Raw genomic sequence first — 18,938 nt, forward strand, 5'->3', positions numbered from 1 at the left:
TCTCATTGGTCTTGCAGAGTACAACTGTAACAATATATTCTTGAAAGATATATACTGTATTGGGATAGTGTTATGAATTCTGGCTCCGTCGTTGTTAAATCCGTCCATTTTCCACTTTGATGGTGCAATCAGTGCATCGATTGACACACTCACATACAGTAGTACTACCGGTAGATACACGTTAACGTTGTTGGAAACCAATCAAGGAGATGGTTGAGTCGCAAGTTTGCGTCTGCCACTTGCTGCCTCATTGCTGGCTGGCTACACCTGAACAAATATACCAAATGTCAAAATCACCTACTGGTACAGTACAACCAATCACAACCAATCGTAAACTTAGCAGTAAAATAGATGTGCCACTTCGGACAACGTCCCACAAAGCCACATGATTGGCGGGGATTCGCTGTTTGCCCAATTCGACAAGTCATGTGTGTTTTTCGAATTCCCCAATTCAGGCGTAGGTTAAACCGGGTGTTCAAACGTCGCCTCGTTGATTTAAAAACTCGGACCCTCGACGAGTACCGTTACTCAAGGCATTCATTTTACTGACACAGATCGTAGTCTCACTTGTGCAAGGGGTAGAGGTAACGTGCAATTATGCTGCCATCGCAGAAGCCATGTACTGTATTGCGTATATATGCTGCTGCTAAAGTCGAATACTGTCGTGACTGTTAAAGAGATACGGTGTGGTATTTTAGGATTGTACTTAGACAAGGAAACTACACATTCGTTACATGAGCCACTTGACACGCCAGCAGCAAATCCGTGGATACACTCCCGTGGAAACCAAGCGTGCATAGTTCAACATGACTACCGCCACTGCCACCTTCCTAGCACCCGCCGCGGTGGAGCGCAAAGCCGCCGCCTCGAAGAAGAAGATTCCGCTGGCTGCCAAGCTCGTCGTCGGGGGATTTGCTGGCATCTTCGGCGTGTCGGTGACGTTTCCCATCGACATCGTCAAGACCAACTTGCAAAGCTCGTCCGCATTCACAAGTCCTCTGCATTGTTTCCGCACGTTGGTGGCCCAAGATGGCTTCCGTGGCCTCTTCCGCGGCCTGCCTCCCACGTTGGTCGGTGTCATCCCGGAAAAGGCGATCAAATTAGCTGTCAACGACTACTTGCGCGAGACGCTCGACACGGAGGGCACGGGCGTGTTGCCGCTGTACAAGCAAGTGCTGGCCGGGGGCGGAGCTGGGCTGTGCCAAGTGGTGGCTACGAATCCGTTGGAAATCGTGAAAATTCGCCTGCAAACCCAAAACCACCTGCCCGCAGCCGAACGCCAGTCGGCCACGCAAGTAGTTCAGGTACATTTCACGAGTCAACCCGCATGCCGTATAATGGCTTACCTGGGAGTGTCTAGGAATTGGGACTTCGTGGACTGTACAAAGGCACAACCGCGTGCTTGTTGCGCGACATCCCCTACGCCGTCATCTTCTTCCCCATGTATGCGACCATTCGAGACCTCGGCACCGACAAGGACGGCCACGTGTCCATGGCGTCTGTCGTCTTTGCAGGATGCACGGCGGGTGCTACTGCCGCTGGCTTTGTCACGCCAGGTACAAAACCGCGTCCAACTCTCGAACTCACAATTCAAAACATATCCCTTGTTGTTGTGTAGCTGATGTGATCAAGACCAAACGGCAAATGCGCGGGGCCAGGTACAAAGGCACGATCGACTGTTTTCAGCAAGTGGTTGCAAGTGGTGGAGTCGCTGCTCTTTTCAAAGGTAGGAAGATTTCCAACTTTGACGAAACTCTTTTTTATTCGACCAAGAATGCGATATTTCACCAATATCTGTAGGCGCGGGGCCTCGGATGATGGTTCAAGCACCCCTCTTTGGCATTACTTTGTTGGCGTTTGAAGTGCAGAAAGCGTACATGGAATCGCAATAACTCTATTCCACCAATACAGAACAAAAAATCCAAGACACAAATAATCCGATTAAGCGCTTGATTTTTCCACTACCTATGGTGCTACAGTTGTCGTGGGAGGTGACTCCCGTCGACGTCGTTCGATGTCTGCCACGCGGTACCATTCTGCAAACACGTGAAAGCCTGCCCACGGGGTCATGTCCACTTCCCCGTCAAGTCTCAAGCTCGACCTGCCCAAGGCAGACAGCACTGCCCGCCGCTGGTCTGCCTCGTTCGGTGTATCCCGAGTGCCTGCATCAAATGCCTTGCACAACTTGTGCAGTTGTTTCAGCGGTAACGTGAGAACGCCCCGGAACTCGGCACTGAAGGCGTCCTCTTCCGCCATGTGCGGCCACTCGAGCGCCGACTTGCCATTGGCGACCCGCACGCGGTAGAATCGCTTTCGCATGCGGTCAGCGACTGACGACCGCAAGTGCTTGTTGAGCCGGGCCGCGCCCATGTGTTCGGACATGATGTTGGCAGGCACGTTGGTGGTTTTCAGAGCTGCATACAGCAGCACGTTAGCTGGAAACGGGGCGACGTTTCTCGTAGGGGACAGATCTAGGGTTGCACGTGACGGGATGACGAGTCGAGAGCACAACTGGACTTGACCATTGCATCGAAGCAGCATCTACACACACGACACAACTATCATCCACATTCGGAAGGAGATGAACGATGTATACCAGAGTTGACGCGCAGTTGCTGGCAAACGATGTCCAATCTCGTCCGTGGGTGGGTCTCTTGTCAAGGGGCTCCCATGGGATGATACAGCTAAACTCGGAAGTTCCGAACCGTTGACTTGGATCTTTGGCAGTCACAACCAACGACGTGGGTGCCAAGACGTCGTTCACCGACATGGAAACGGCCAACGTCACTGGACCTAACAACCGAATCACACAGATGTATGTGATGCTGTAGATATATGTGTAAAGGATAGCAACAGATTGAACACACCGGCGTCAACCAAGGGCACGTCCATCGTGGTCGATAAAACCCTCTTCGTGTCCAGCGCATGCCACGTCATGGTCGAAAACTCGAGCGCTTGCAAAAAGCGATCCACAACGCGAGTCGGCAGCGACGACACATCCTCGACACCTCCAACATATTCCAATTCCTTTTTTGAAATGCGCGTGACGAACGCAGGTTGCACTTGGTCTGAAGGGGGCCACATCGGAGCTGTCGACTTGTTGACGCCGTCATAGCCCTCTTCGCCTCGCAAAGGAAGATGCGTGTGCGACGGCTTGGCTTCCCTTGTCGCGCGCATTCGGTCGCTTGCTATCGACCTCCACACAGCCCCCTTCGGACCGGGTCGGGGCTTTTTGGGCCCCCCCACATTAAGACTTAACTGGAGCAGCCTTTCGACCAACGGGAACGACCGACAGAGGTACAATGCTTGGCCGCAAACAAAGGTCGCCGTCAGCCCAGACGCCCGTACGTTGGCCTCCGTGTCGGTTGGTTGGGGCGACTGAACCACCATGTGACCGTGCAAAGCGTCGACTAGTGCGAGGTCTGGGGACCCCAACAGAGTGGCGAGCTCAGCCAGGTCAATAGGCTCATGAGCAAACACTTCTTCAATGGGTTGAGAGATGTCTGGCGGAATGAGCAACTGCCAGGCCGATCGGGGAGTTGATGGCCGCAGAGTGATCACTCGTACAGGGCTGATCGTAAGTGCAAGTTGGTTGGTGGTACTGCCAAAGGGGTCACAGAATGTAGTGTGGAATGACCCCATGGCACTGAGGACGCTCTGCTCGACGTCGCGGACCTGTGCCTGAATTCCATCTTGGATTGTACTCAAAGCATGGTCGAGTTCTGTAACCCGAATAACCCCCCCGCGCTGGTGCCCCGAAAGGCCAGTGCATGCGAGCAACTGGTCGGGGAACTGCAGCAACGGATGCAGCGTTGCCATGATTTTACACAGAGTGCGCCACGGTGACTGGTTTCCCAGCTGAACACAAGAGGGCCACATGGATTCGGCAATAGCCAACTCGGAACTGGCACCACATAACCAGGTGAGCGCTCGGTTCCTTGCCGCTTCTCGAGGGATGTGGCGAAGGCCAAACGTGCGTTCCCCAAGCACATGCGATACATCCACGTGATACGTGACTACGACACCAACCCCTCGTCCGTACGCCACAACTTTCCAGATCTAATTAGGCGTTAGAATCGTTTTGTTGGAAAAATGCGCTTGATTCCTACATCGTCGTCGTCTGTTCGTTGAACGGAAAACTCCACTTGGACCGGGCGCGCGAACATGGCGACTTTGGTCGTTTTCGCCAGTAAGCGTTCCGGCGGGACTTTGTGCAGTGTCGTAATCGGCTCCAAGTAAATGCACGTCGGGGCGTAGGGAAATTTGTGAAGCCACTGCAGATTGTGGTGGTCGATGGTGAGGCGATACTGTTTTGGGGTGTCCAGCTCCACTTCTTCAATGTCCATCGATAGGATGAGCTGGCTTGCAAGGTATTGTCGCTGCTTATCGAGATGCCTCGTGTGCAGTGCATTCAATACGTCCACCTTAGCTCGAAGGCGTTGCTGTGTGGCTTGTATCTCGCGCAACCACGTTTGCATTGTCGCTTGCATTTGTCTAAAATGTGAGGTTAGGTTCTTTAGGCATGCCCAAAACAGCATTTTCATCTGATCGCACCGCTTCATACCAAACGCCACTGCATTGCGGGTATCGCGTTCTTCCGACTCCATTTCACGGCATCGGTCGCGTTGTAGTCGAATCTCCCACTCGGAAAACAACTCGGCGCTAGTTGGGTTATGGTGAACGAAAGCACAGACGTATTCGCATTACCGCAGTCGGAGGTAGACGTCGCCTTGTCTTGGAAACACTTCCAACTTGGCGTGGACTGCCTTGCCCTCCTTCGTGTACACCACAGCCTTATCGAACGCAACTGGGTCCACAACATGTTCGAATTCCGTCTAATCCCAGGTCTAAGCTCAACAAAGAGAGGCAACGCTAGCATTTGGCGTATACCTTTCGCCGGAGCACCAAGCTCCACTCGGACGCATACTCGGAGTGCAGACTTGTGGCGTCTACATCGCACGCCCACGCTCGTATTTGTTGGTCGGGGACCTTTTGCGCAGGATTCCGCCACACTCTAGTACTTGAATGTGACGTTTGACTTTGTACTTTGGTTGTAATTACCTCGACTTGTCAATCCAGGCGTTGAATCCAAGGATTGCGTTGCTCACCACATTTCCCGCCACCGGCACACTCGTCGACACTTGTGTGGGCTCAATGGCGATCATGTCGCGGAGGAAGGCATACTCGTCCAGTTGGGTTGGAACCCCGAACATGGCGCGGCGGCCGCTCGGATCGAGTGAGATTTCGCCACGAATACTGCAGTTGGGACTTAGTCCCGTGATGGTTAAGTGCTGCCACAAATCTTCGCGCATGGTCACGAGCAGGTAGCAATGCCGCACGAAGCGAACGCCGCGGAACACGATCTTCCCAGCATTCGCCTTGGCCACTTGAAACGACAGAGTCGGACCGTTCGCGTTGTCAGGGAGGTACACAAGGTGCTGCAAAATGGGCTGGAATATGGCGTCGCTGTAGCGATTGGTTCGAACGCAGAGCAGCCAGTGCTGCAGCTTGAACGGGGCGCCTTTCAGCACGAGGACAGTCTCAGCCAACGAGACAACGCACGTCGCGTATCGCCTCGTGCGTGGCTCATAGACCTGAACAGTGAGATCACCCCAGTTTTCATATAGGACAACGTGGCACAGTCGCCCGCTCACCTATGAGGTATATTAGCATGAACTATAGTTTGTTTTGCACTAGTTACATTTGTAGCTTGACGGTACACTTCGTCGCCGCGACCTCGCTTTCGCCCTTGACGTAGGTCCTGCCACCAATGGCTTTGAACGATCTTCACACAGAGCGTCTCTCGAACCCGGAAGAACTCGACCCGCCCGAGCGTAATCTCACCCGAAAACGCGTTCAACTTGACCAGACTAATCAACGCGTGCGCGCATTCCGTCATCAAGAGCAGCTTGCGACTCGCAGCATTGCCGTGCATGGTGGTCGTAGCTGCCACCTTCATGTGCCCTTGAATGAGTGTGGCTAATGGGTCTCGGAATCGCAGCCGAGTTGTCAGGAGCATCACGAAGCGAGCTTCGACCCACATGTCCACCACTTGGCTGTCACAAGGGCGATACCTAACACAAGTGATAGTTACGACACTTGTTCGAAATGCAGTCCATTTGAGTACATGGACACGAGCGCGCCGGCGTCCAAGCTGGCCGTTTCGGCCAACACGCGCACCTCCACCATCCAATGTTGTCGCGGTTGAAAAGTCTGGCGAATCGGCTCGGCGCACACGTGCTTCGCTCGAGCCACCACTATGTAGTAGTGTCAGCGTCAAGAGTTGCACATTGAGCATCACATCCATGGTTCGTACACAAGTTGTAGTCAAAGTCGCGACGACTGACCACAGTGTGCAATTTCGTTGGTTTCACGTGAAAGTGCCACTGAGCCGTGTCAAGCAACACCAAATTGCGTCGAATCGGCAACGACGACGTAAACCTCAACGCTAGTAACGCACTCAACGTTTGCAGGGCTGTCCCCAACATCAACGCCGCCGTGTTGGCCATCGCGCGGAATTCGTTTGCTCGCAACCGAACCCGTTTGGCCATGGCCGCCGCTGCCTCGTACCGCATCTACGCATGATAATTTGTTACTAAAGCATGGTGACGTTCCTTTATTACATTGGCTTGCGCCGTGGATGCGCGGGTACTGGCTTCGTTCATTTCCGCGTGGAACCATTCCATGCGCGCCACTTCCAGTAGCGCCGCCTTGTCTGCCGCGTCGCGATTGGCTCGTCGCTTGGACACCAGCAGCGTCCAGTTGTTTGCGTTTTCAAGTGGATCCCACGGCTGCTCCTCCGTGAGGCTGGTTCGAGCTCGCTCGGAGAATGCCATGGCGGCCTTGGTTTGACTTGTCGACTCTTTATAAGCGATGTCCGCACGCTTGGCCTGTGCGGTGGCCTTTTGGAACGCCACCCACGAGTGCTTTTTCACTTGCAAGTTGTTCGTGTGCAGGGCGCGCCACGCCATTACCTTTTGCCACAAGGTTTTGGCTAATGTTTCGTGGTACTGGGCTTCCTTTTCGACCCCCAATGCCATCGTGTGGGCCATCTAAATCACACTGTAGCCGCACAACGTACGAACACGATTACCTGTGATTCATAAATAGGCTCCCAACATCTTCGCCGGCGTCCTCCCATACACCGCGGGTCGTAATTTAAGATTCGATCCGTGGGAAGGGACTTCAATTCACAAGCGCGGCGCAACACCCTACCGAAGAATAGGTTACACTCATTGAAGACTTGGTATCTTCTTACCCATCGACTCGGGGGCGAAGCAACTGTCGCACGCGCTCGTTGCCCAGCTTGAGTCTATACACTTGACACGTCGCGGGGTTGTACGCCCGGACTAAGAGGCGCTCGGGGGGATGCTCCGATCGGCAGCAACATAGCATTTGATCTTTTTGAAACTTGAACCCGCGCACATGAATCGATGCGTGATAGGCTTGGCGAAGGCAGTATTTGCACGGCAGACCTACGTTTGTCGGGAGGGATGCATGCAGGAGCGCGTGCCACGTCACGACAACATGCTCGCCGTCGAGCTTCAGTGTCGTCGAATACGCTGGTTTCTCAATCTTCGCAGTCGCAGTGTGGATTGCTGCAATGGTGATGCTGTGCACGAATTGATGGACGGTCTTACAGACCAGCTCTTGAAACTAGGTGCAAGTTTGAGGATGACGAAATCGACCTAGGAAAAATACTTGTATTCGCAATCGAGCCAATTGACGCAAGGCCCTAGTTCGAGCGCTCGATTTCCATTTGCCCACAACTTGTCGCCACCACCGCTGAACCATCTCCACCGCGTCATTCAATCGATCGAACTTGGCCATGAACTTGACCAAATTCGACGCTTCCAGTTTCACCTACCCACGGCACTAGCATTAGATATACATACTATTCTAGGTGATCTTTGAGTCGATTGGCGACTACCACATCGCCTCGCAATGATTCCGCTTCGAGTAAGAACGCCTCCATGTCCTGCCGGTCGACGCCTTCCCACCCCAATTGCATGTACGCGCGTAATTTCAGGATAAACGTCCGGCGATTCGATTGGGTTTTTGTGCCCGTGTCATGTAGCTGCTTGTGGAAGCGCAGCTGCCGCAGGTGCTTTCCACGCACTCGAAAGTTGGCCCATTCGCCTGCGTCCAACCGACACCACACGTTGGGCTGTCGGAACGCCCGCGCCGGACGGACGTGCTCGATGCGCAAGGCGGCGCAACGGTCCCAGTACAACGCTTGCACCCGACGGAACCGTACGACATCGTCGACAGGGTCGGTCTGCAGTAGAGCCACGGTCGTCTTGCCCGCTCCTTGGTCGGTGGAAGTGGTGTTGGTGCGCTGGACTTCGTGCAAAAACACATCTTGCGCTCGCTGGATCCGATGCATATCCAAGATCTCGTACCGAGTCCGGGACAGCGATGATGCTTCGGTAGTTCTACGCGAGGATGAATGAGTCGCAATTAACGGTCGTATTTTTCATGTACATGACGTGGTAGGGGCTTGCAATGTAGGTTTCTTGGGTCTCGGGGTTTGTCCACGTCACGACCTGGTTGTCGTGCACGGTGACGTCGATGTCTGGGCCCAACAACGAAGCGTCGACAGCGCTTTGAGGGACCGCTAAGGTCATGAATTGATCTGGGTCTTGGATAGAGGCTCGGGGAATCAGAAATGGGTTGCCGAGGAGGGGAAAATCGGTGCCCACGTGCACTTGCAACGGCGTAATGTGTTCGAGAAAATCCAAGTCGGAGCCCATCTACTTGGGTGGATCACATGCAAATATTATTCAGGAACGATCGAGTTGTACTTTTAACAGGTAGTTGAGGCCGTGCCATAGGTATGTTGGGGTCCACGGCTCAGAGTTCGAGTTCACTTTTGCTCGGCATTCGATGCAACTCGACTTTTTCTTCTTGGTCATGTGATGCCCCGTAGTTGCGTCATCGCTTTCAATCGCGAAGTGCACCCCACACGACAAAAACACATATCTAAATGTCATATCCATCGGCATGGTATCTTGTGGAATCATATAATTATTTTTAATATATATATTATCGTTACCGCTTTTTCGGCATGTGGTCCACCGTAGTGTGCAATCGCTTGGCCTCTGTCACCACTGCACAGTCATACGCACTCTCGGCTTCGACCTACAAAAGGAAATTTGACCTTTGATCAAGACTACGAGGTCGTTGATTACTTTGGTTGGAAAGTAGCCCAGATACCGCACTTGCGTTTCAGCCTCGCCGTCGACGTCGACATCACGACAATATCGTTTGACCTACGCCGTCGCAATACACCATTGGACCGTGCCTTCAGTGGTGACGGTACCTTGGAGTGAAACGCGTTGGATCCCTTGAATAGCAACTTTCCAGTCGTGATGGTGATGCTGGCACTCCACCCAAACTTGACTTGGTCCTCGTCCGACGTGTGCAGGGTGGTGACTCGACCAATACGTTGCACATGATCCCGCCACTTCTCGATGGCTTCGATCACGTGCACCGTGATGAGGCGCAGCTCATTTAATTGCACCACCAGTTTTTGCACTTGTTTCACCGTTTCCTCGTGCATATTCGCCATGTACTTGGCCATGGCCTTGTCCGCCACGGACGTCATGCGCTCGATCGTCAATTCGCGGGCGGTGATGGCTCGTAGAATGGCCAAGTCCAGCTACACCAGCAGTGTTAGTTGGTTGACATTTTCCCACAAAAAAATTGAATGGCTGACACCAGTCGTACGTTGGCCTCAGTGGCGAGTTGCCATGTTTTCATCGTGTCTCGTTCGTGGTGGGAAATGAAGTAGTGCCGCTTCGAGCACACGGGGGTGACGTGGCAGTGCCCGAGCACCCATGCCCGACACAAGCGACTCACGACGTGCGGCCGCGACGGAACCATGGGCGACGCCTCCGTATGCACAGGTTGCATCGTGATGGCCTTGTCATCGGCGTGTTTGCTGGCATGATCCACCTTCCGATGGGACTCTTTGATGGCTTCGGCCCTCGTCTTGGCTTTGACTTCTTGCGTGGCCAGCCAACTGCCAATCTGCTGCATCACGCGAAAGTCTCGTTCGTTGTACAGGGCTCGGAATTTGGCTGGCAGTGGCATGATTTCACCAGTCGAAGAACCGGATACTGCCATGTCGTCTGCGTTTCCAAACTCGTTGGTCTCGAAGCTGAAGCGCTTGCGAAAGAGTTCGATGCCCATCACAGACGTGTACTTGCTCGCCCCGTCGTACTTGCCCGACAACACGTACACGCCGTTCACTTCCGACAAGCCCGCGCCACTGACAATCCACGAATCCACGGTCGCCTACGCTCGATCGTTCGATCATGCTCATCGTTCGATGCCTATTGTATCTTGGAAGGGTGCTTAAACGTACCCGTTTGTGCAGGACAACGGGGGCGGGGTCCACGGCATGGTCCGAGCAAGGAAGCCACCGCATGTCGTTCTTTGGGGTGTCGAGCTGTTCATCCGACGCTTCGAAGTATGCGCCGTAGAAGAGGACCGTGTCCGAGTTCTTCTCCGCCGTTTCAATGATGCCTCGTCGACCAAGGAGCCACACGTCGCACTGGGCCGGCGATATGCTGCCATCCGTCGCGCTTACCTCTGGAAGGGCCAGCGTATTGAAATGCTCATATGGGTGTGCCAGCTTTGTTTGCTCCAACGTGCTACGCAAGTGTGCTGATTACGTTTCACGATGGTGTCCAATGGATCAACCTGATCGTGGCATCGGCATCGTGGCGAAGGGTTTCGCTCTCCGTTCGAGTGGCCACGATGGACCTCCACAGCAACGCCCGGTCGTCAAAGCACAAGTTGGGACCGTTGTTGATCAAGTCCATGGCTTTGTTCTTCAGCGTTTCGGCCATCGCATCGGCAGCTGCCTCTGAAGGTGTCGACATGAGCGAGGTACATATATATGTTAGAACACATAAAGCAGACAACCTTTTGCTTTCGCTGTGCGTTGGGCATCTTCCCAGTGGTGCTTCTCATTGGCGTAGTGCTCAAAGGCCGACGTTCGGTCAGCCAATGCCTGAAACTCAGCTGCAGGTAAGCCAGGAAGCGCTCGAGGCAAGTCCTTCTTGGGGTGCATGGATAGTTGGAGTTCTTGTTCCTTCCGCAGCTGCATGAGCTTGGCCTCCATGAGTTGCTCTAGAGACTGAGAAGTCGGTTTGTCAGGCTTTGTGGCATATCTTTGGGCGTGGTCTATTTGACGTTGGTGTAGTTGAGCCTTGATGACTTGCATTCTGTCCGCCATGGCGCCAGTGCTCTTAGCAGCTCGGATATGGGGAAGTGTGTCTGCTTCATCTGCATTGTTGCTTGGTGGGTCCGAGGCAGGCATGGTGGCACCACCTCTGGCGCATGGACTAGTCGACGCGATGCCCTTTCAAGATTGTTGGAATCGACCTGGGTATAGTATAGTATAATCCGATCAAGCTACTACTTCGTCGATTTGTCCGGTAAAACATATTCGGATCCGTATATTCTGTGTGTCTGTTTTAAATACTATTCTTGTAATCCTACTCCCGTCTTAAACGTGCGCTGGTTCCTTTTCCTCTGGCGGCATGGACCACATCATGGAAAACACGCTCGTGATGATCCGATCCGCAAAGGACAAGTCGTCGTCAGACTTGACTCGATCGCCGCCACTCGGAGTGTCCGAATTCCCTTCGAAAGTTTATCAAATGAAACGATAATACCACATGCTGCCAATAAAAAACCTCTATACCTCGATCGAACGTTAGAATCAGCGGACGGTAGCCGCCTTGCAGGAGCAGCATGACGTGCTTAAACGACGCATCGTGGATGGGATGTCCGTTCACAGCGACCAATTGATGGCCTACAATGACCAGTAAATCGTCCAAACTCAAAAAACAATAATAATAAAATACCTGGATGAATTTGCCTCGCTAGCGCCGCGGGGGTATCCGGGAGCACTCGGTGGACCGACGCGCCTTGATCGATGGGGAAGTTGGGTTGGAACATGATGCCAATGCGGCGCTTCTCGTGAAACTCCATCGAGTACTGGGTCGATGGCGACGGGAACGAAGTGTTGTCGAGGCCAGTGGTTTGCACTTGGATGGGGTGTGTGCGGGGATCGACCCACGTCGTGACCTTGGACGTGATGTGCACAAAGTAGACGTTGCCGCTGGTCGTGACCCGCATCTCCCACCCCGGGGGCAGCGGCGTCTGAAAGTCCTCGATCTTGTGCACCAAGCCATCGTCCACCGGCACAGCTTCCCCTTCGCTTTGCTGGGAATCTGGATGATGGTGACCCTCGTCTACGTCATCTACAATGCGTGCATGTGACGTGTATATACATGTATAAATGTACCAGTAGAAGGAGGAGGTAGCATCACCGGCACGGGGCCAGCCGCCGTCGCGTGCTTGAGCTCGGCGATCATGTCCATCTGCACCACAACGAGCTTCTCCATCTGACTCGTCTCCCTCGCCACTTCATCCAACGTGATTTTCAACGCGGCGATCAGTTCGTCCTTTTCCTGAAGTTGCAACTCGACCGGCTTCTTTGCACTAATGGTCATGTCTGTCGTGGCTGGGGGCATGTCGGAAGTCTGCTGCAACTGCAGTTTGTACGCGTGCAGCTTGACTTCGAGGGATTGATTGGCTTTTTGAGCCGCGTGCAACTCTTCTTGTAACGACGACGTGTGCGCGTTAACCAGGGTTTGGACGTCGGAAGCCGCAACCCAGGCACTCGAGTTGGTGGTGGTGGAATCCACGACGAGGGGAGGCCCAAGCAACTACACAAGACACATGCCCTTCATCAATGATCGTGTTCAGACAGAGGAGTATGCACAGTACCTTGATGTCGCGAAGGATGGCGGCTTCGACCTGCTGCTTCTTGTGGCAGAGTTGACGCACAGCCGACGCGATCGGCGCGGCGATTTGAGCCAAGTTCGAGTGCGAGGATTTGTCGTTGGCCAAGATGTAGTCTACTAGCTTTAGAGCGTTGCGTTCGATGGATTCGGACAATTGCCCGTTTTCAACGTGGGAATTCACGATCGTACTCCACAGCTTGTCTTGTCGAGGAAGCAGGGGACTACTATCGGTGGCATGGGCTGTAGTTGTATGGTCGTCACTTGTCGACGAAGATGGCATATCTGGCTGAGTCAAGTGAGAGAGTTCCTTTCCTTTGAATCTCTCGAGCACTTCTCGCCCATGCGCTACCAGAGCTTCCTTCCGTTCCATCGGCGTTGTCGCCTGCCACGCGCACTTCGAATTTTGCGTAGTACCAAATATAGGACTATCTCGCATTTCATTGGCCAAAATACAAACACTGTTGTGGGGAAATTTCCCCACGTCTGCTAAGGAGTACAAAACGGAATAATTATTCACAAACCTATTATTAATATAACGTTGTCTCCAATTCAAAATAATACTTACGAAGTAGTATAACTCAAGTTATGCTAATAATCAACACCCCCACCAACCTGGTAGTGTCGGGGTGTGGGTGCTGGCAATCCTACAGACGCCGCACGCATTCCAGGAAACAACGCAAGGAGGTGGTTATGTGGGGAAATTTCCCCCTTCTGCTAACAAGAATAATTATTAATAACAGTAATTCGAAAGCGATTAACTGTTAATGCAAGTTGTGCTGGAATATGTATCTCAACGATATATATATAGTAACGTTATGGCGAACAAGTAGTGTGTGAGGTTACATGAGCTTTCGAAACGAAAGCACGTCAAAGCAAATGTCGCATACTCGGGCGGCAGGGACCTGGTCGAATTTCGGCAACGGAATCCGATTCGTCGAGCAAGTTGCACACACGATGCGACCGCAATGGCGGCAGTGATGCTTCCGTGTGGCCATGCCGAACCCTTCCCCACAACTCAAGCACTCGAGGACCGTGTCGTCCGTCACCCATGGGGGCGGCGTCCGGACGTTCAGGAGCAGGGGCACCACCATCACGCCCTGGGACGTGCTTTCCGCCAAATTCACCACACTTCGTCCTTGAATACGACGGTTAGCACAATCTGTAACATCCCCCGCGATACTCGTTAAACGACGACGTACCTGCCACATCTTGGACGTACACCGGGGCACCCGCACGAACCAGCGCGATGGAGATGGCTTCGCTGGCCTTTCCCACGGCCAAGTGCAACGGCGTGCTGCCGTCTAGACCTTGCACTTGGATGTTCGTTCCATGTTCAATCTGCCCAACACGATAATTGAGTGGACGAGGTAACGGCAATGGCCTTACAAACATGTCGACGACGGAAGGTGGGCCGTCGTGGTGGGCGCAAAACAAATGCAGCGGCGTATACCCTACTCAAACATACTGTAAGCGAAATCCAATATATATATATTATATATATATATCGTTGCGAAATTGTACTAGTAGCACAGTACCAAACCAGTTGGGTCGGTTTGGGTCGGCTCCGTTTTCCAGCAAAACTTGCAGGATCTTGTCCACTCGTCCTTGGGGTGCCATGGCCGCCAAGTGGAGCGCCGTGTTGCCTACCAACCACCCATCTCGTCGTTATGTTTGTACGTACGTACAATCAGTGGAGGACACACTCTTGTAGTCGTCGGCGTCAATGCTGAACGCGGGCTGGTCGGTGTCGAGCTCCCGCTGAGGTTCCGACGTGTCGTCTGCAGCAGCGATATCTTTGGACTCCATCGCTCGATCTTCGCTCATTTTCAACAGCACGAGCACCACACTCGCGTACCCATTCGCTGCTGCCACGTGAAATGCCGTCTATGTAGTACCACCCCCCATGAAAAACCACTCAGCATGCTTCTTTTCATAATGTACTTGGCCTTCTTCGTCCACGGCCGTAATGTCGGCGCCATGGTGCACCAAGAGGCTCACGACCCCAATGTCCCCTCTAAACGATCCAGCGGTTGATTTCATATGCATCCTCGTACGAATATTTGCATGAATGGAGTGCCCCACCTCATGGCCGCAAGATGGAGTGGCACTTGGCCTCGATTGTTTGGAATGTTGGGATTGCACTTGCCGTTGTGTGCCAAAAATACCTCGGCGATCAGCTACTCTCACAACAGTCGTCGATATTTATATATATTAGAAAAATCATCGTATTTTGGGTACCTCGTTGCTAGCATAATGCAGGGGGGTGTTGCCTTCCTCGTCTTGGAAGTTTGGCACAGCATGCAGCGACAGCAAGTACTGCACAATACTCACATGTCCGAATCGGCTACGATCTCAAACAATCATTAGATAGGTATCAACATGGGATGATAGCAAGTGCGATAATATTGTGTCCACCTTGCAATGTGCAGGGGCGTCTGGCCTTTGCCAAACTCGTCGCTCGACTCCACCACCGAAATCTCGTTCACGTCCGCGTGATGCATGTCGGCCAGGATCTGGCAGTGCAAGACGTTGCCGCTGGCACACGCGAGAAGGAACCATACGCTCACAGAGCTGGTCAGGGTCACCCACGACAAGCTCGCGGGCACCAAAACCCGGCGGATGATCGCGTCGTTGGCCGAATTCAAAGCCGCGACGAATGGCAGCACCCCCTGGTCGTCTGGCAGTCGCAACGCCTCCTCTCGAGACGGCCCGTCCTAAATCAGCAGTTCAAATTACACTGAACAACACACAAGTAAACATCAGGTAGGTAGTAGTACGAGAAGGGCGTCGACGACGCGGAAGTTTTGGTGCTGGACAGCTAACACCAATGGAACGTTGGTCCGGTCGCGGTAGATTTGAAGGAGGCGGTCGGTGGAGCATTGGTTGGCTTGCATGAGTCTGTCAAAGGTGGTTCAATAGTTTGTTTACATGACGATGTAGATAGGCATGCAGGCGTACGCTTGCATTTGCGCATCAGGCATCGCCATGATCGTGGACATACATAGCGCCATGAGACGATGTTTGGCTAGCCCCACAGCGTCGGTAGTTGGTGTGGATTGCGAGGTTTTGCTGGCCGAGTCGACAAAGTAAATGATATCCATGATTTGGTTCTGGCAGTGGACTAGCAGCGTTTCGATTTCTTCGATGCACAGCACCAATAGCGCCGGGACATCGTATCTATAACGCAGTCGCATGAGGCATCGCTCAAGTCAAACACGCGCAATGAACTCGGAGGCACACAGGGTTCGAGCGAGGCCACCTTCTTACCGAGTGGCAGCCTTAACCAGCTCCAGCCAAAACGTGCATAACGATTTCGACGTGTCAACACCCTCGTGATTGGCAGTTGGGGTCACAGGCGGTGGTTGCAACGTGCCTGTGTAGATGTACCGCAGCAGCTCTTTGAAAATGACGTAGGGCGTGTCCTGGATGACCATCTTCAGTGGCAGTCGGAGTCGTTTGTCGCCCAGCACTGTACTTGTATAGCTGGTAGAGCTCTCTCGGAATGCTGTCCGAAATGCGCCGGATCGAAGGGAAAGGAGAAGTCGATGGGCAGGCAGACTTGTGGAGGTCGAAGCGCCATCGTAGAGCTCGTGGTGCGACGACCTCGAGTTGTCTGGCGCTGGGAAGTGAAGAACGACGTCGCTCAAGTGGTTGTTCATAAACAGCTGGCGAATTTGGTCTTGCTCGGGCTCCCCCAACACCGTGTGCACGTGGCCATTTTCACTCGACCATGTCCGATCCTTCATGGGTTTTATGATATTTTTCATGCAGAGAATCTCCACATTTCTGTATCCGGATGGTTTAACAGTCCACACATGTCAGTTGTAATGACACTTCAAACTACCGGTAGATCACAAGTGCTTGCATTATGAAGTGGACTGCATGCAGCTCACGACGCTTATCCTTCGGCAAGATCATTGAGTCTTGCAGATGTGCTAGACGCGGTGATTCCACAGCCCAGCAAAGCAACTATATTTAGCCCTCTTGGTTGGCGTGACAACGTGGCTCTTGGCTGGTATGGCTCGCGTGGAAGGGTACCGATGCCCCATCACCATGCGCACGACTACGATTCAACCGTACGACGTACCTCGCTTTGTCAGCGACATCATCAGTCAGCTGCATGAGATCGGCCATTGGACCACGCGATGCTGCGCAGTGCTGAACCACACGACGCCGTCGTCGTCGACTCCCGCCATTATCAGCTCCACCGTCACCCCGAGGGACGCACGGGTGCCCACGACGATCCTCACAGAGATGGACTTGATCAAGCGGAATCTGAACGTCGTGGAGAAGCAGCACAACACGCGGCTCATGTCGGAGATTGCGTACTTGCAATGCGCCCTCCGCAGCGAGGCCGAGGAGAAAATGACCGACTTCGAGCGCTACGTCGAAACCAAGATCAACCAATGCGTTGAAGAGGTACACGTTACCGTCATCTGCATGCCAGATAAGGCTCACGGGGGCGGGGTAGCACACCAAAAAGGTGCGACAGGAACAAATGGAAACCTCGATCGCATTGGGAAACCTGCAGGATGGGTGGAGGTCGATGCAGTCGGACGTGGCGAGCCTGACCCAGCAACTGCAAAAGATGCAGTCCACCATGGAGATGGCCGCGAGTCGGTCCGTGGAGATGATTTCGACCCTCCACGACCAGCTCAAAGAATCGTCCAAGCTGCGCGACAAGCACGAAACCAGTCTTGGCAACCAACTCGTACGACGTCTTTAGCTGGTATTTCTTTTCAAATTGGAGTTAAGAAATGATGGAGTAGTCCCATGTCAAGCTCCAGCTTCAGGAGTCGAGCCAAGCAACCAAGGTACTGTACACATCATCCCACTGTAATGGGAACACGACATAGCTAAAGCTGTTTGGGAATGCTACAGATAACCGTGGACCAACTAACGACCCGCGTCGACATGGCTCGCAACGAAGCCAAGTACGCCATGGACCAGCTCAAGCTGCAAATCCAGCAACATGCTCGGACGTTGAATCGGGTGGCGAAGGGGTCTAATTTGTTTGAAATGATGTCCCCCGTACGGTTTACAGTGTCTACATGTTGTTATAATATTTACGATAGGTACCTACAGCCCCAGACAATACTAGCCCTCAACGTATTATGGGAGATGAATCGACTCGGGGGGCGTTTGCACCGCCGAGTAAGCGGCGACCAATGTCTGCTCGGGCTTCGAGCTCATCGCAGCCAGCATATGTGCAGCCAGGTATATTGGTCGACACGATCGATATGTACAATATATATACTAGTATATATCAAGTTGCCATTCGTAGCGTATTCAACCCACGCATTTGAGTTTGCGCAGAGAGCCACCGCACCCGTCGCATCCAATGGATCATTTAACATTCAAGGGAAGATGTGCCACGTGTCAACTCCCCCCGACTATGCCGACGACAGCGTCGATGTCGCCTGCGATGGGGGGAACAACCAACATTCCACAGCACCCCCTCCGGAGAAATATGCTGGAGGCACCACCCAGTGTTTTGACCACCGGATGGTCCCTCCATGTTATGTGATGGAGCCCCACAAGCGGCCGAACAACGACGCGGCACCTCAACCCACGACCTTTGGCTTGGAGTCCTTAGGCAAGACTTGTGACCAAACGCGACACGATGCTAATGACAGAACGAGACCAGCCAAGGCGCCGCTGACTCGAGCAGTTCCAAAGGCAAAGTGGGGGCCTCAACCAAGGCAAAAAATACCCCAGCGGCCAACTTCAGCAAGACCACGACCGACCACCAGCATCTCCAAGGCAAGCGCAGCCTCGTCGAAACCCGTGCCTGATCAGGTATGACTTAGCAACGTTCTGACTATTGAAAGAAAAAGTAGTTGTACGAGGCAACGAGGAATGACTTCGTTTTGGCATATTTCGAGTAGAACGCACAGCCGCCACCAGCACACATCGGTGACGCGTGAGAGCTTCCAGTAGCCGACCCACGGGCCGTGGCATGGTCTACATCTGCAGCTGGATCACCCACAACTAAGCTGAGGAACAGATTTACGGCCTTGCAAAGCTCGAGGTCCATGCGTTCGTACTAGTTTTCATGGTTATGCAACTCCGAATTCGTGGATGCCAAGTCGCTCGCATTTCATAGCTACGACT

General features: G+C 53.2%; 5 protein-coding genes across 11 annotated transcripts; 2 read left to right on the forward strand and 3 right to left on the reverse strand.

The window, feature by feature from the left end:
- Positions 1-751: 751 nt before the first annotated feature.
- Positions 752-2,082, forward strand: H257_00659 (hypothetical protein). Its single transcript, XM_009823432.1, has 4 exons — positions 752-1,304; positions 1,361-1,556; positions 1,619-1,726; positions 1,801-2,082. Exons 1-4 carry the CDS (start codon positions 807-809, stop codon positions 1,890-1,892), a joined length of 894 nt encoding a protein of 297 aa, XP_009821734.1. The 5' UTR covers positions 752-806; the 3' UTR covers positions 1,893-2,082.
- H257_00660 (hypothetical protein) lies at positions 1,966-11,368 on the reverse strand (the record flags this gene model as incomplete). The annotated part of the gene is made up of 25 exons (XM_009823433.1): positions 10,933-11,368; positions 10,708-10,873; positions 10,370-10,658; positions 9,730-10,299; positions 9,323-9,661; positions 9,192-9,272; positions 9,056-9,141; positions 8,805-8,982; positions 8,485-8,753; positions 7,931-8,435; positions 7,702-7,863; positions 7,267-7,656; positions 7,195-7,242; positions 6,624-7,052; positions 6,317-6,575; positions 6,128-6,257; positions 5,702-6,074; positions 5,062-5,654; positions 4,891-5,014; positions 4,708-4,835; positions 4,555-4,662; positions 4,110-4,494; positions 2,868-4,059; positions 2,597-2,793; positions 1,966-2,541 (listed from the first exon to the last, which is right to left on the reverse strand). The coding sequence occupies exons 1-25, from the start codon at positions 11,327-11,329 to the stop codon at positions 1,966-1,968; spliced, it is 7,974 nt and encodes a 2,657-aa protein (XP_009821735.1). The 5' UTR covers positions 11,330-11,368.
- A 71-nt stretch (positions 11,369-11,439) lies between these two features.
- On the reverse strand, positions 11,440-13,225 carry H257_00661 (hypothetical protein). Its single transcript, XM_009823434.1, has 5 exons — positions 12,808-13,225; positions 12,323-12,746; positions 11,880-12,278; positions 11,717-11,827; positions 11,440-11,655 (listed from the first exon to the last, which is right to left on the reverse strand). Exons 1-5 carry the CDS (start codon positions 13,192-13,194, stop codon positions 11,519-11,521), a joined length of 1,458 nt encoding a protein of 485 aa, XP_009821736.1. The 5' UTR covers positions 13,195-13,225; the 3' UTR covers positions 11,440-11,518.
- A 374-nt stretch (positions 13,226-13,599) lies between these two features.
- On the reverse strand, positions 13,600-16,572 carry H257_00662 (hypothetical protein; the record flags this gene model as incomplete). Of its 5 annotated transcripts, none has more annotated exons than XM_009823435.1 (12): positions 13,600-13,959; positions 14,024-14,162; positions 14,211-14,275; positions 14,360-14,467; positions 14,528-14,708; positions 14,766-14,838; positions 14,907-15,001; positions 15,063-15,168; positions 15,240-15,538; positions 15,602-15,722; positions 15,783-16,001; positions 16,092-16,572. In XM_009823435.1, coding segments are annotated over 12 exons (2,183 nt in total), but the record flags the coding sequence as incomplete, so codon positions are not given. The 5 variants fall into 5 exon arrangements, with proteins under 5 accessions (XP_009821737.1, XP_009821738.1, XP_009821740.1 ...); XM_009823436.1 differs by having other exon boundaries at positions 14,346-14,467; XM_009823438.1 differs by lacking the exon at positions 16,092-16,572 and having other exon boundaries at positions 15,783-16,027.
- A 259-nt stretch (positions 16,573-16,831) lies between these two features.
- H257_00663 (hypothetical protein) lies at positions 16,832-18,913 on the forward strand. 3 transcript variants are annotated; one of them, XM_009823441.1, is made up of 7 exons: positions 16,832-17,243; positions 17,296-17,535; positions 17,594-17,638; positions 17,706-17,855; positions 17,900-18,041; positions 18,109-18,623; positions 18,713-18,913. In XM_009823441.1, exons 1-7 carry the CDS (start codon positions 16,842-16,844, stop codon positions 18,749-18,751), a joined length of 1,533 nt encoding a protein of 510 aa, XP_009821743.1. In that variant the 5' UTR covers positions 16,832-16,841; the 3' UTR covers positions 18,752-18,913. The 3 variants fall into 3 exon arrangements, with proteins under 3 accessions (XP_009821743.1, XP_009821744.1, XP_009821742.1); XM_009823442.1 differs by having other exon boundaries at positions 17,706-18,041; XM_009823440.1 differs by having other exon boundaries at positions 16,837-17,243; positions 17,706-18,041; positions 18,141-18,623.
- Positions 18,914-18,938: the final 25 nt, after the last annotated feature.

Source organism: Aphanomyces astaci (assembly GCF_000520075.1).
Source record: "Aphanomyces astaci strain APO3 unplaced genomic scaffold supercont1.1, whole genome shotgun sequence".
Taxonomy (NCBI): domain Eukaryota; phylum Oomycota; class Saprolegniomycetes; order Saprolegniales; family Verrucalvaceae; genus Aphanomyces; species Aphanomyces astaci.

Bases quoted from the DNA above. Each gene is read 5' to 3' on its own strand.
- H257_00659 (XM_009823432.1), top strand. From the start codon at position 807: ATGACTACCGCCACTGCCACCTTCCTAGCACCCGCCGCGGTGGAGCGC. The intron at 1,557-1,618 runs GTACAAAACCGC...GTTGTTGTGTAG, and splicing joins CGCTGGCTTTGTCACGCCAG to CTGATGTGATCAAGACCAAA. The intron at 1,727-1,800 runs GTAGGAAGATTT...CAATATCTGTAG, and splicing joins AGTCGCTGCTCTTTTCAAAG to GCGCGGGGCCTCGGATGATG.
- H257_00661 (XM_009823434.1), bottom strand. From the start codon at position 13,194: ATGGAACGGAAGGAAGCTCTGGTAGCGCATGGGCGAGAAGTGCTCGAG. The intron at 12,747-12,807 runs GTACTGTGCATA...TGTCTTGTGTAG, and splicing joins CCATCCTTCGCGACATCAAG to TTGCTTGGGCCTCCCCTCGT. The intron at 12,279-12,322 runs GTACATTTATAC...CACGCATTGTAG, and splicing joins GCTACCTCCTCCTTCTACTG to ATGACGTAGACGAGGGTCAC.
- H257_00663 (XM_009823440.1), top strand. From the start codon at position 16,842: ATGGCTCGCGTGGAAGGGTACCGATGCCCCATCACCATGCGCACGACT. The intron at 17,536-17,593 runs GTACGACGTCTT...ATGATGGAGTAG, and splicing joins CCAGTCTTGGCAACCAACTC to TCCCATGTCAAGCTCCAGCT. The intron at 17,639-17,705 runs GTACTGTACACA...GGAATGCTACAG, and splicing joins AGTCGAGCCAAGCAACCAAG to ATAACCGTGGACCAACTAAC.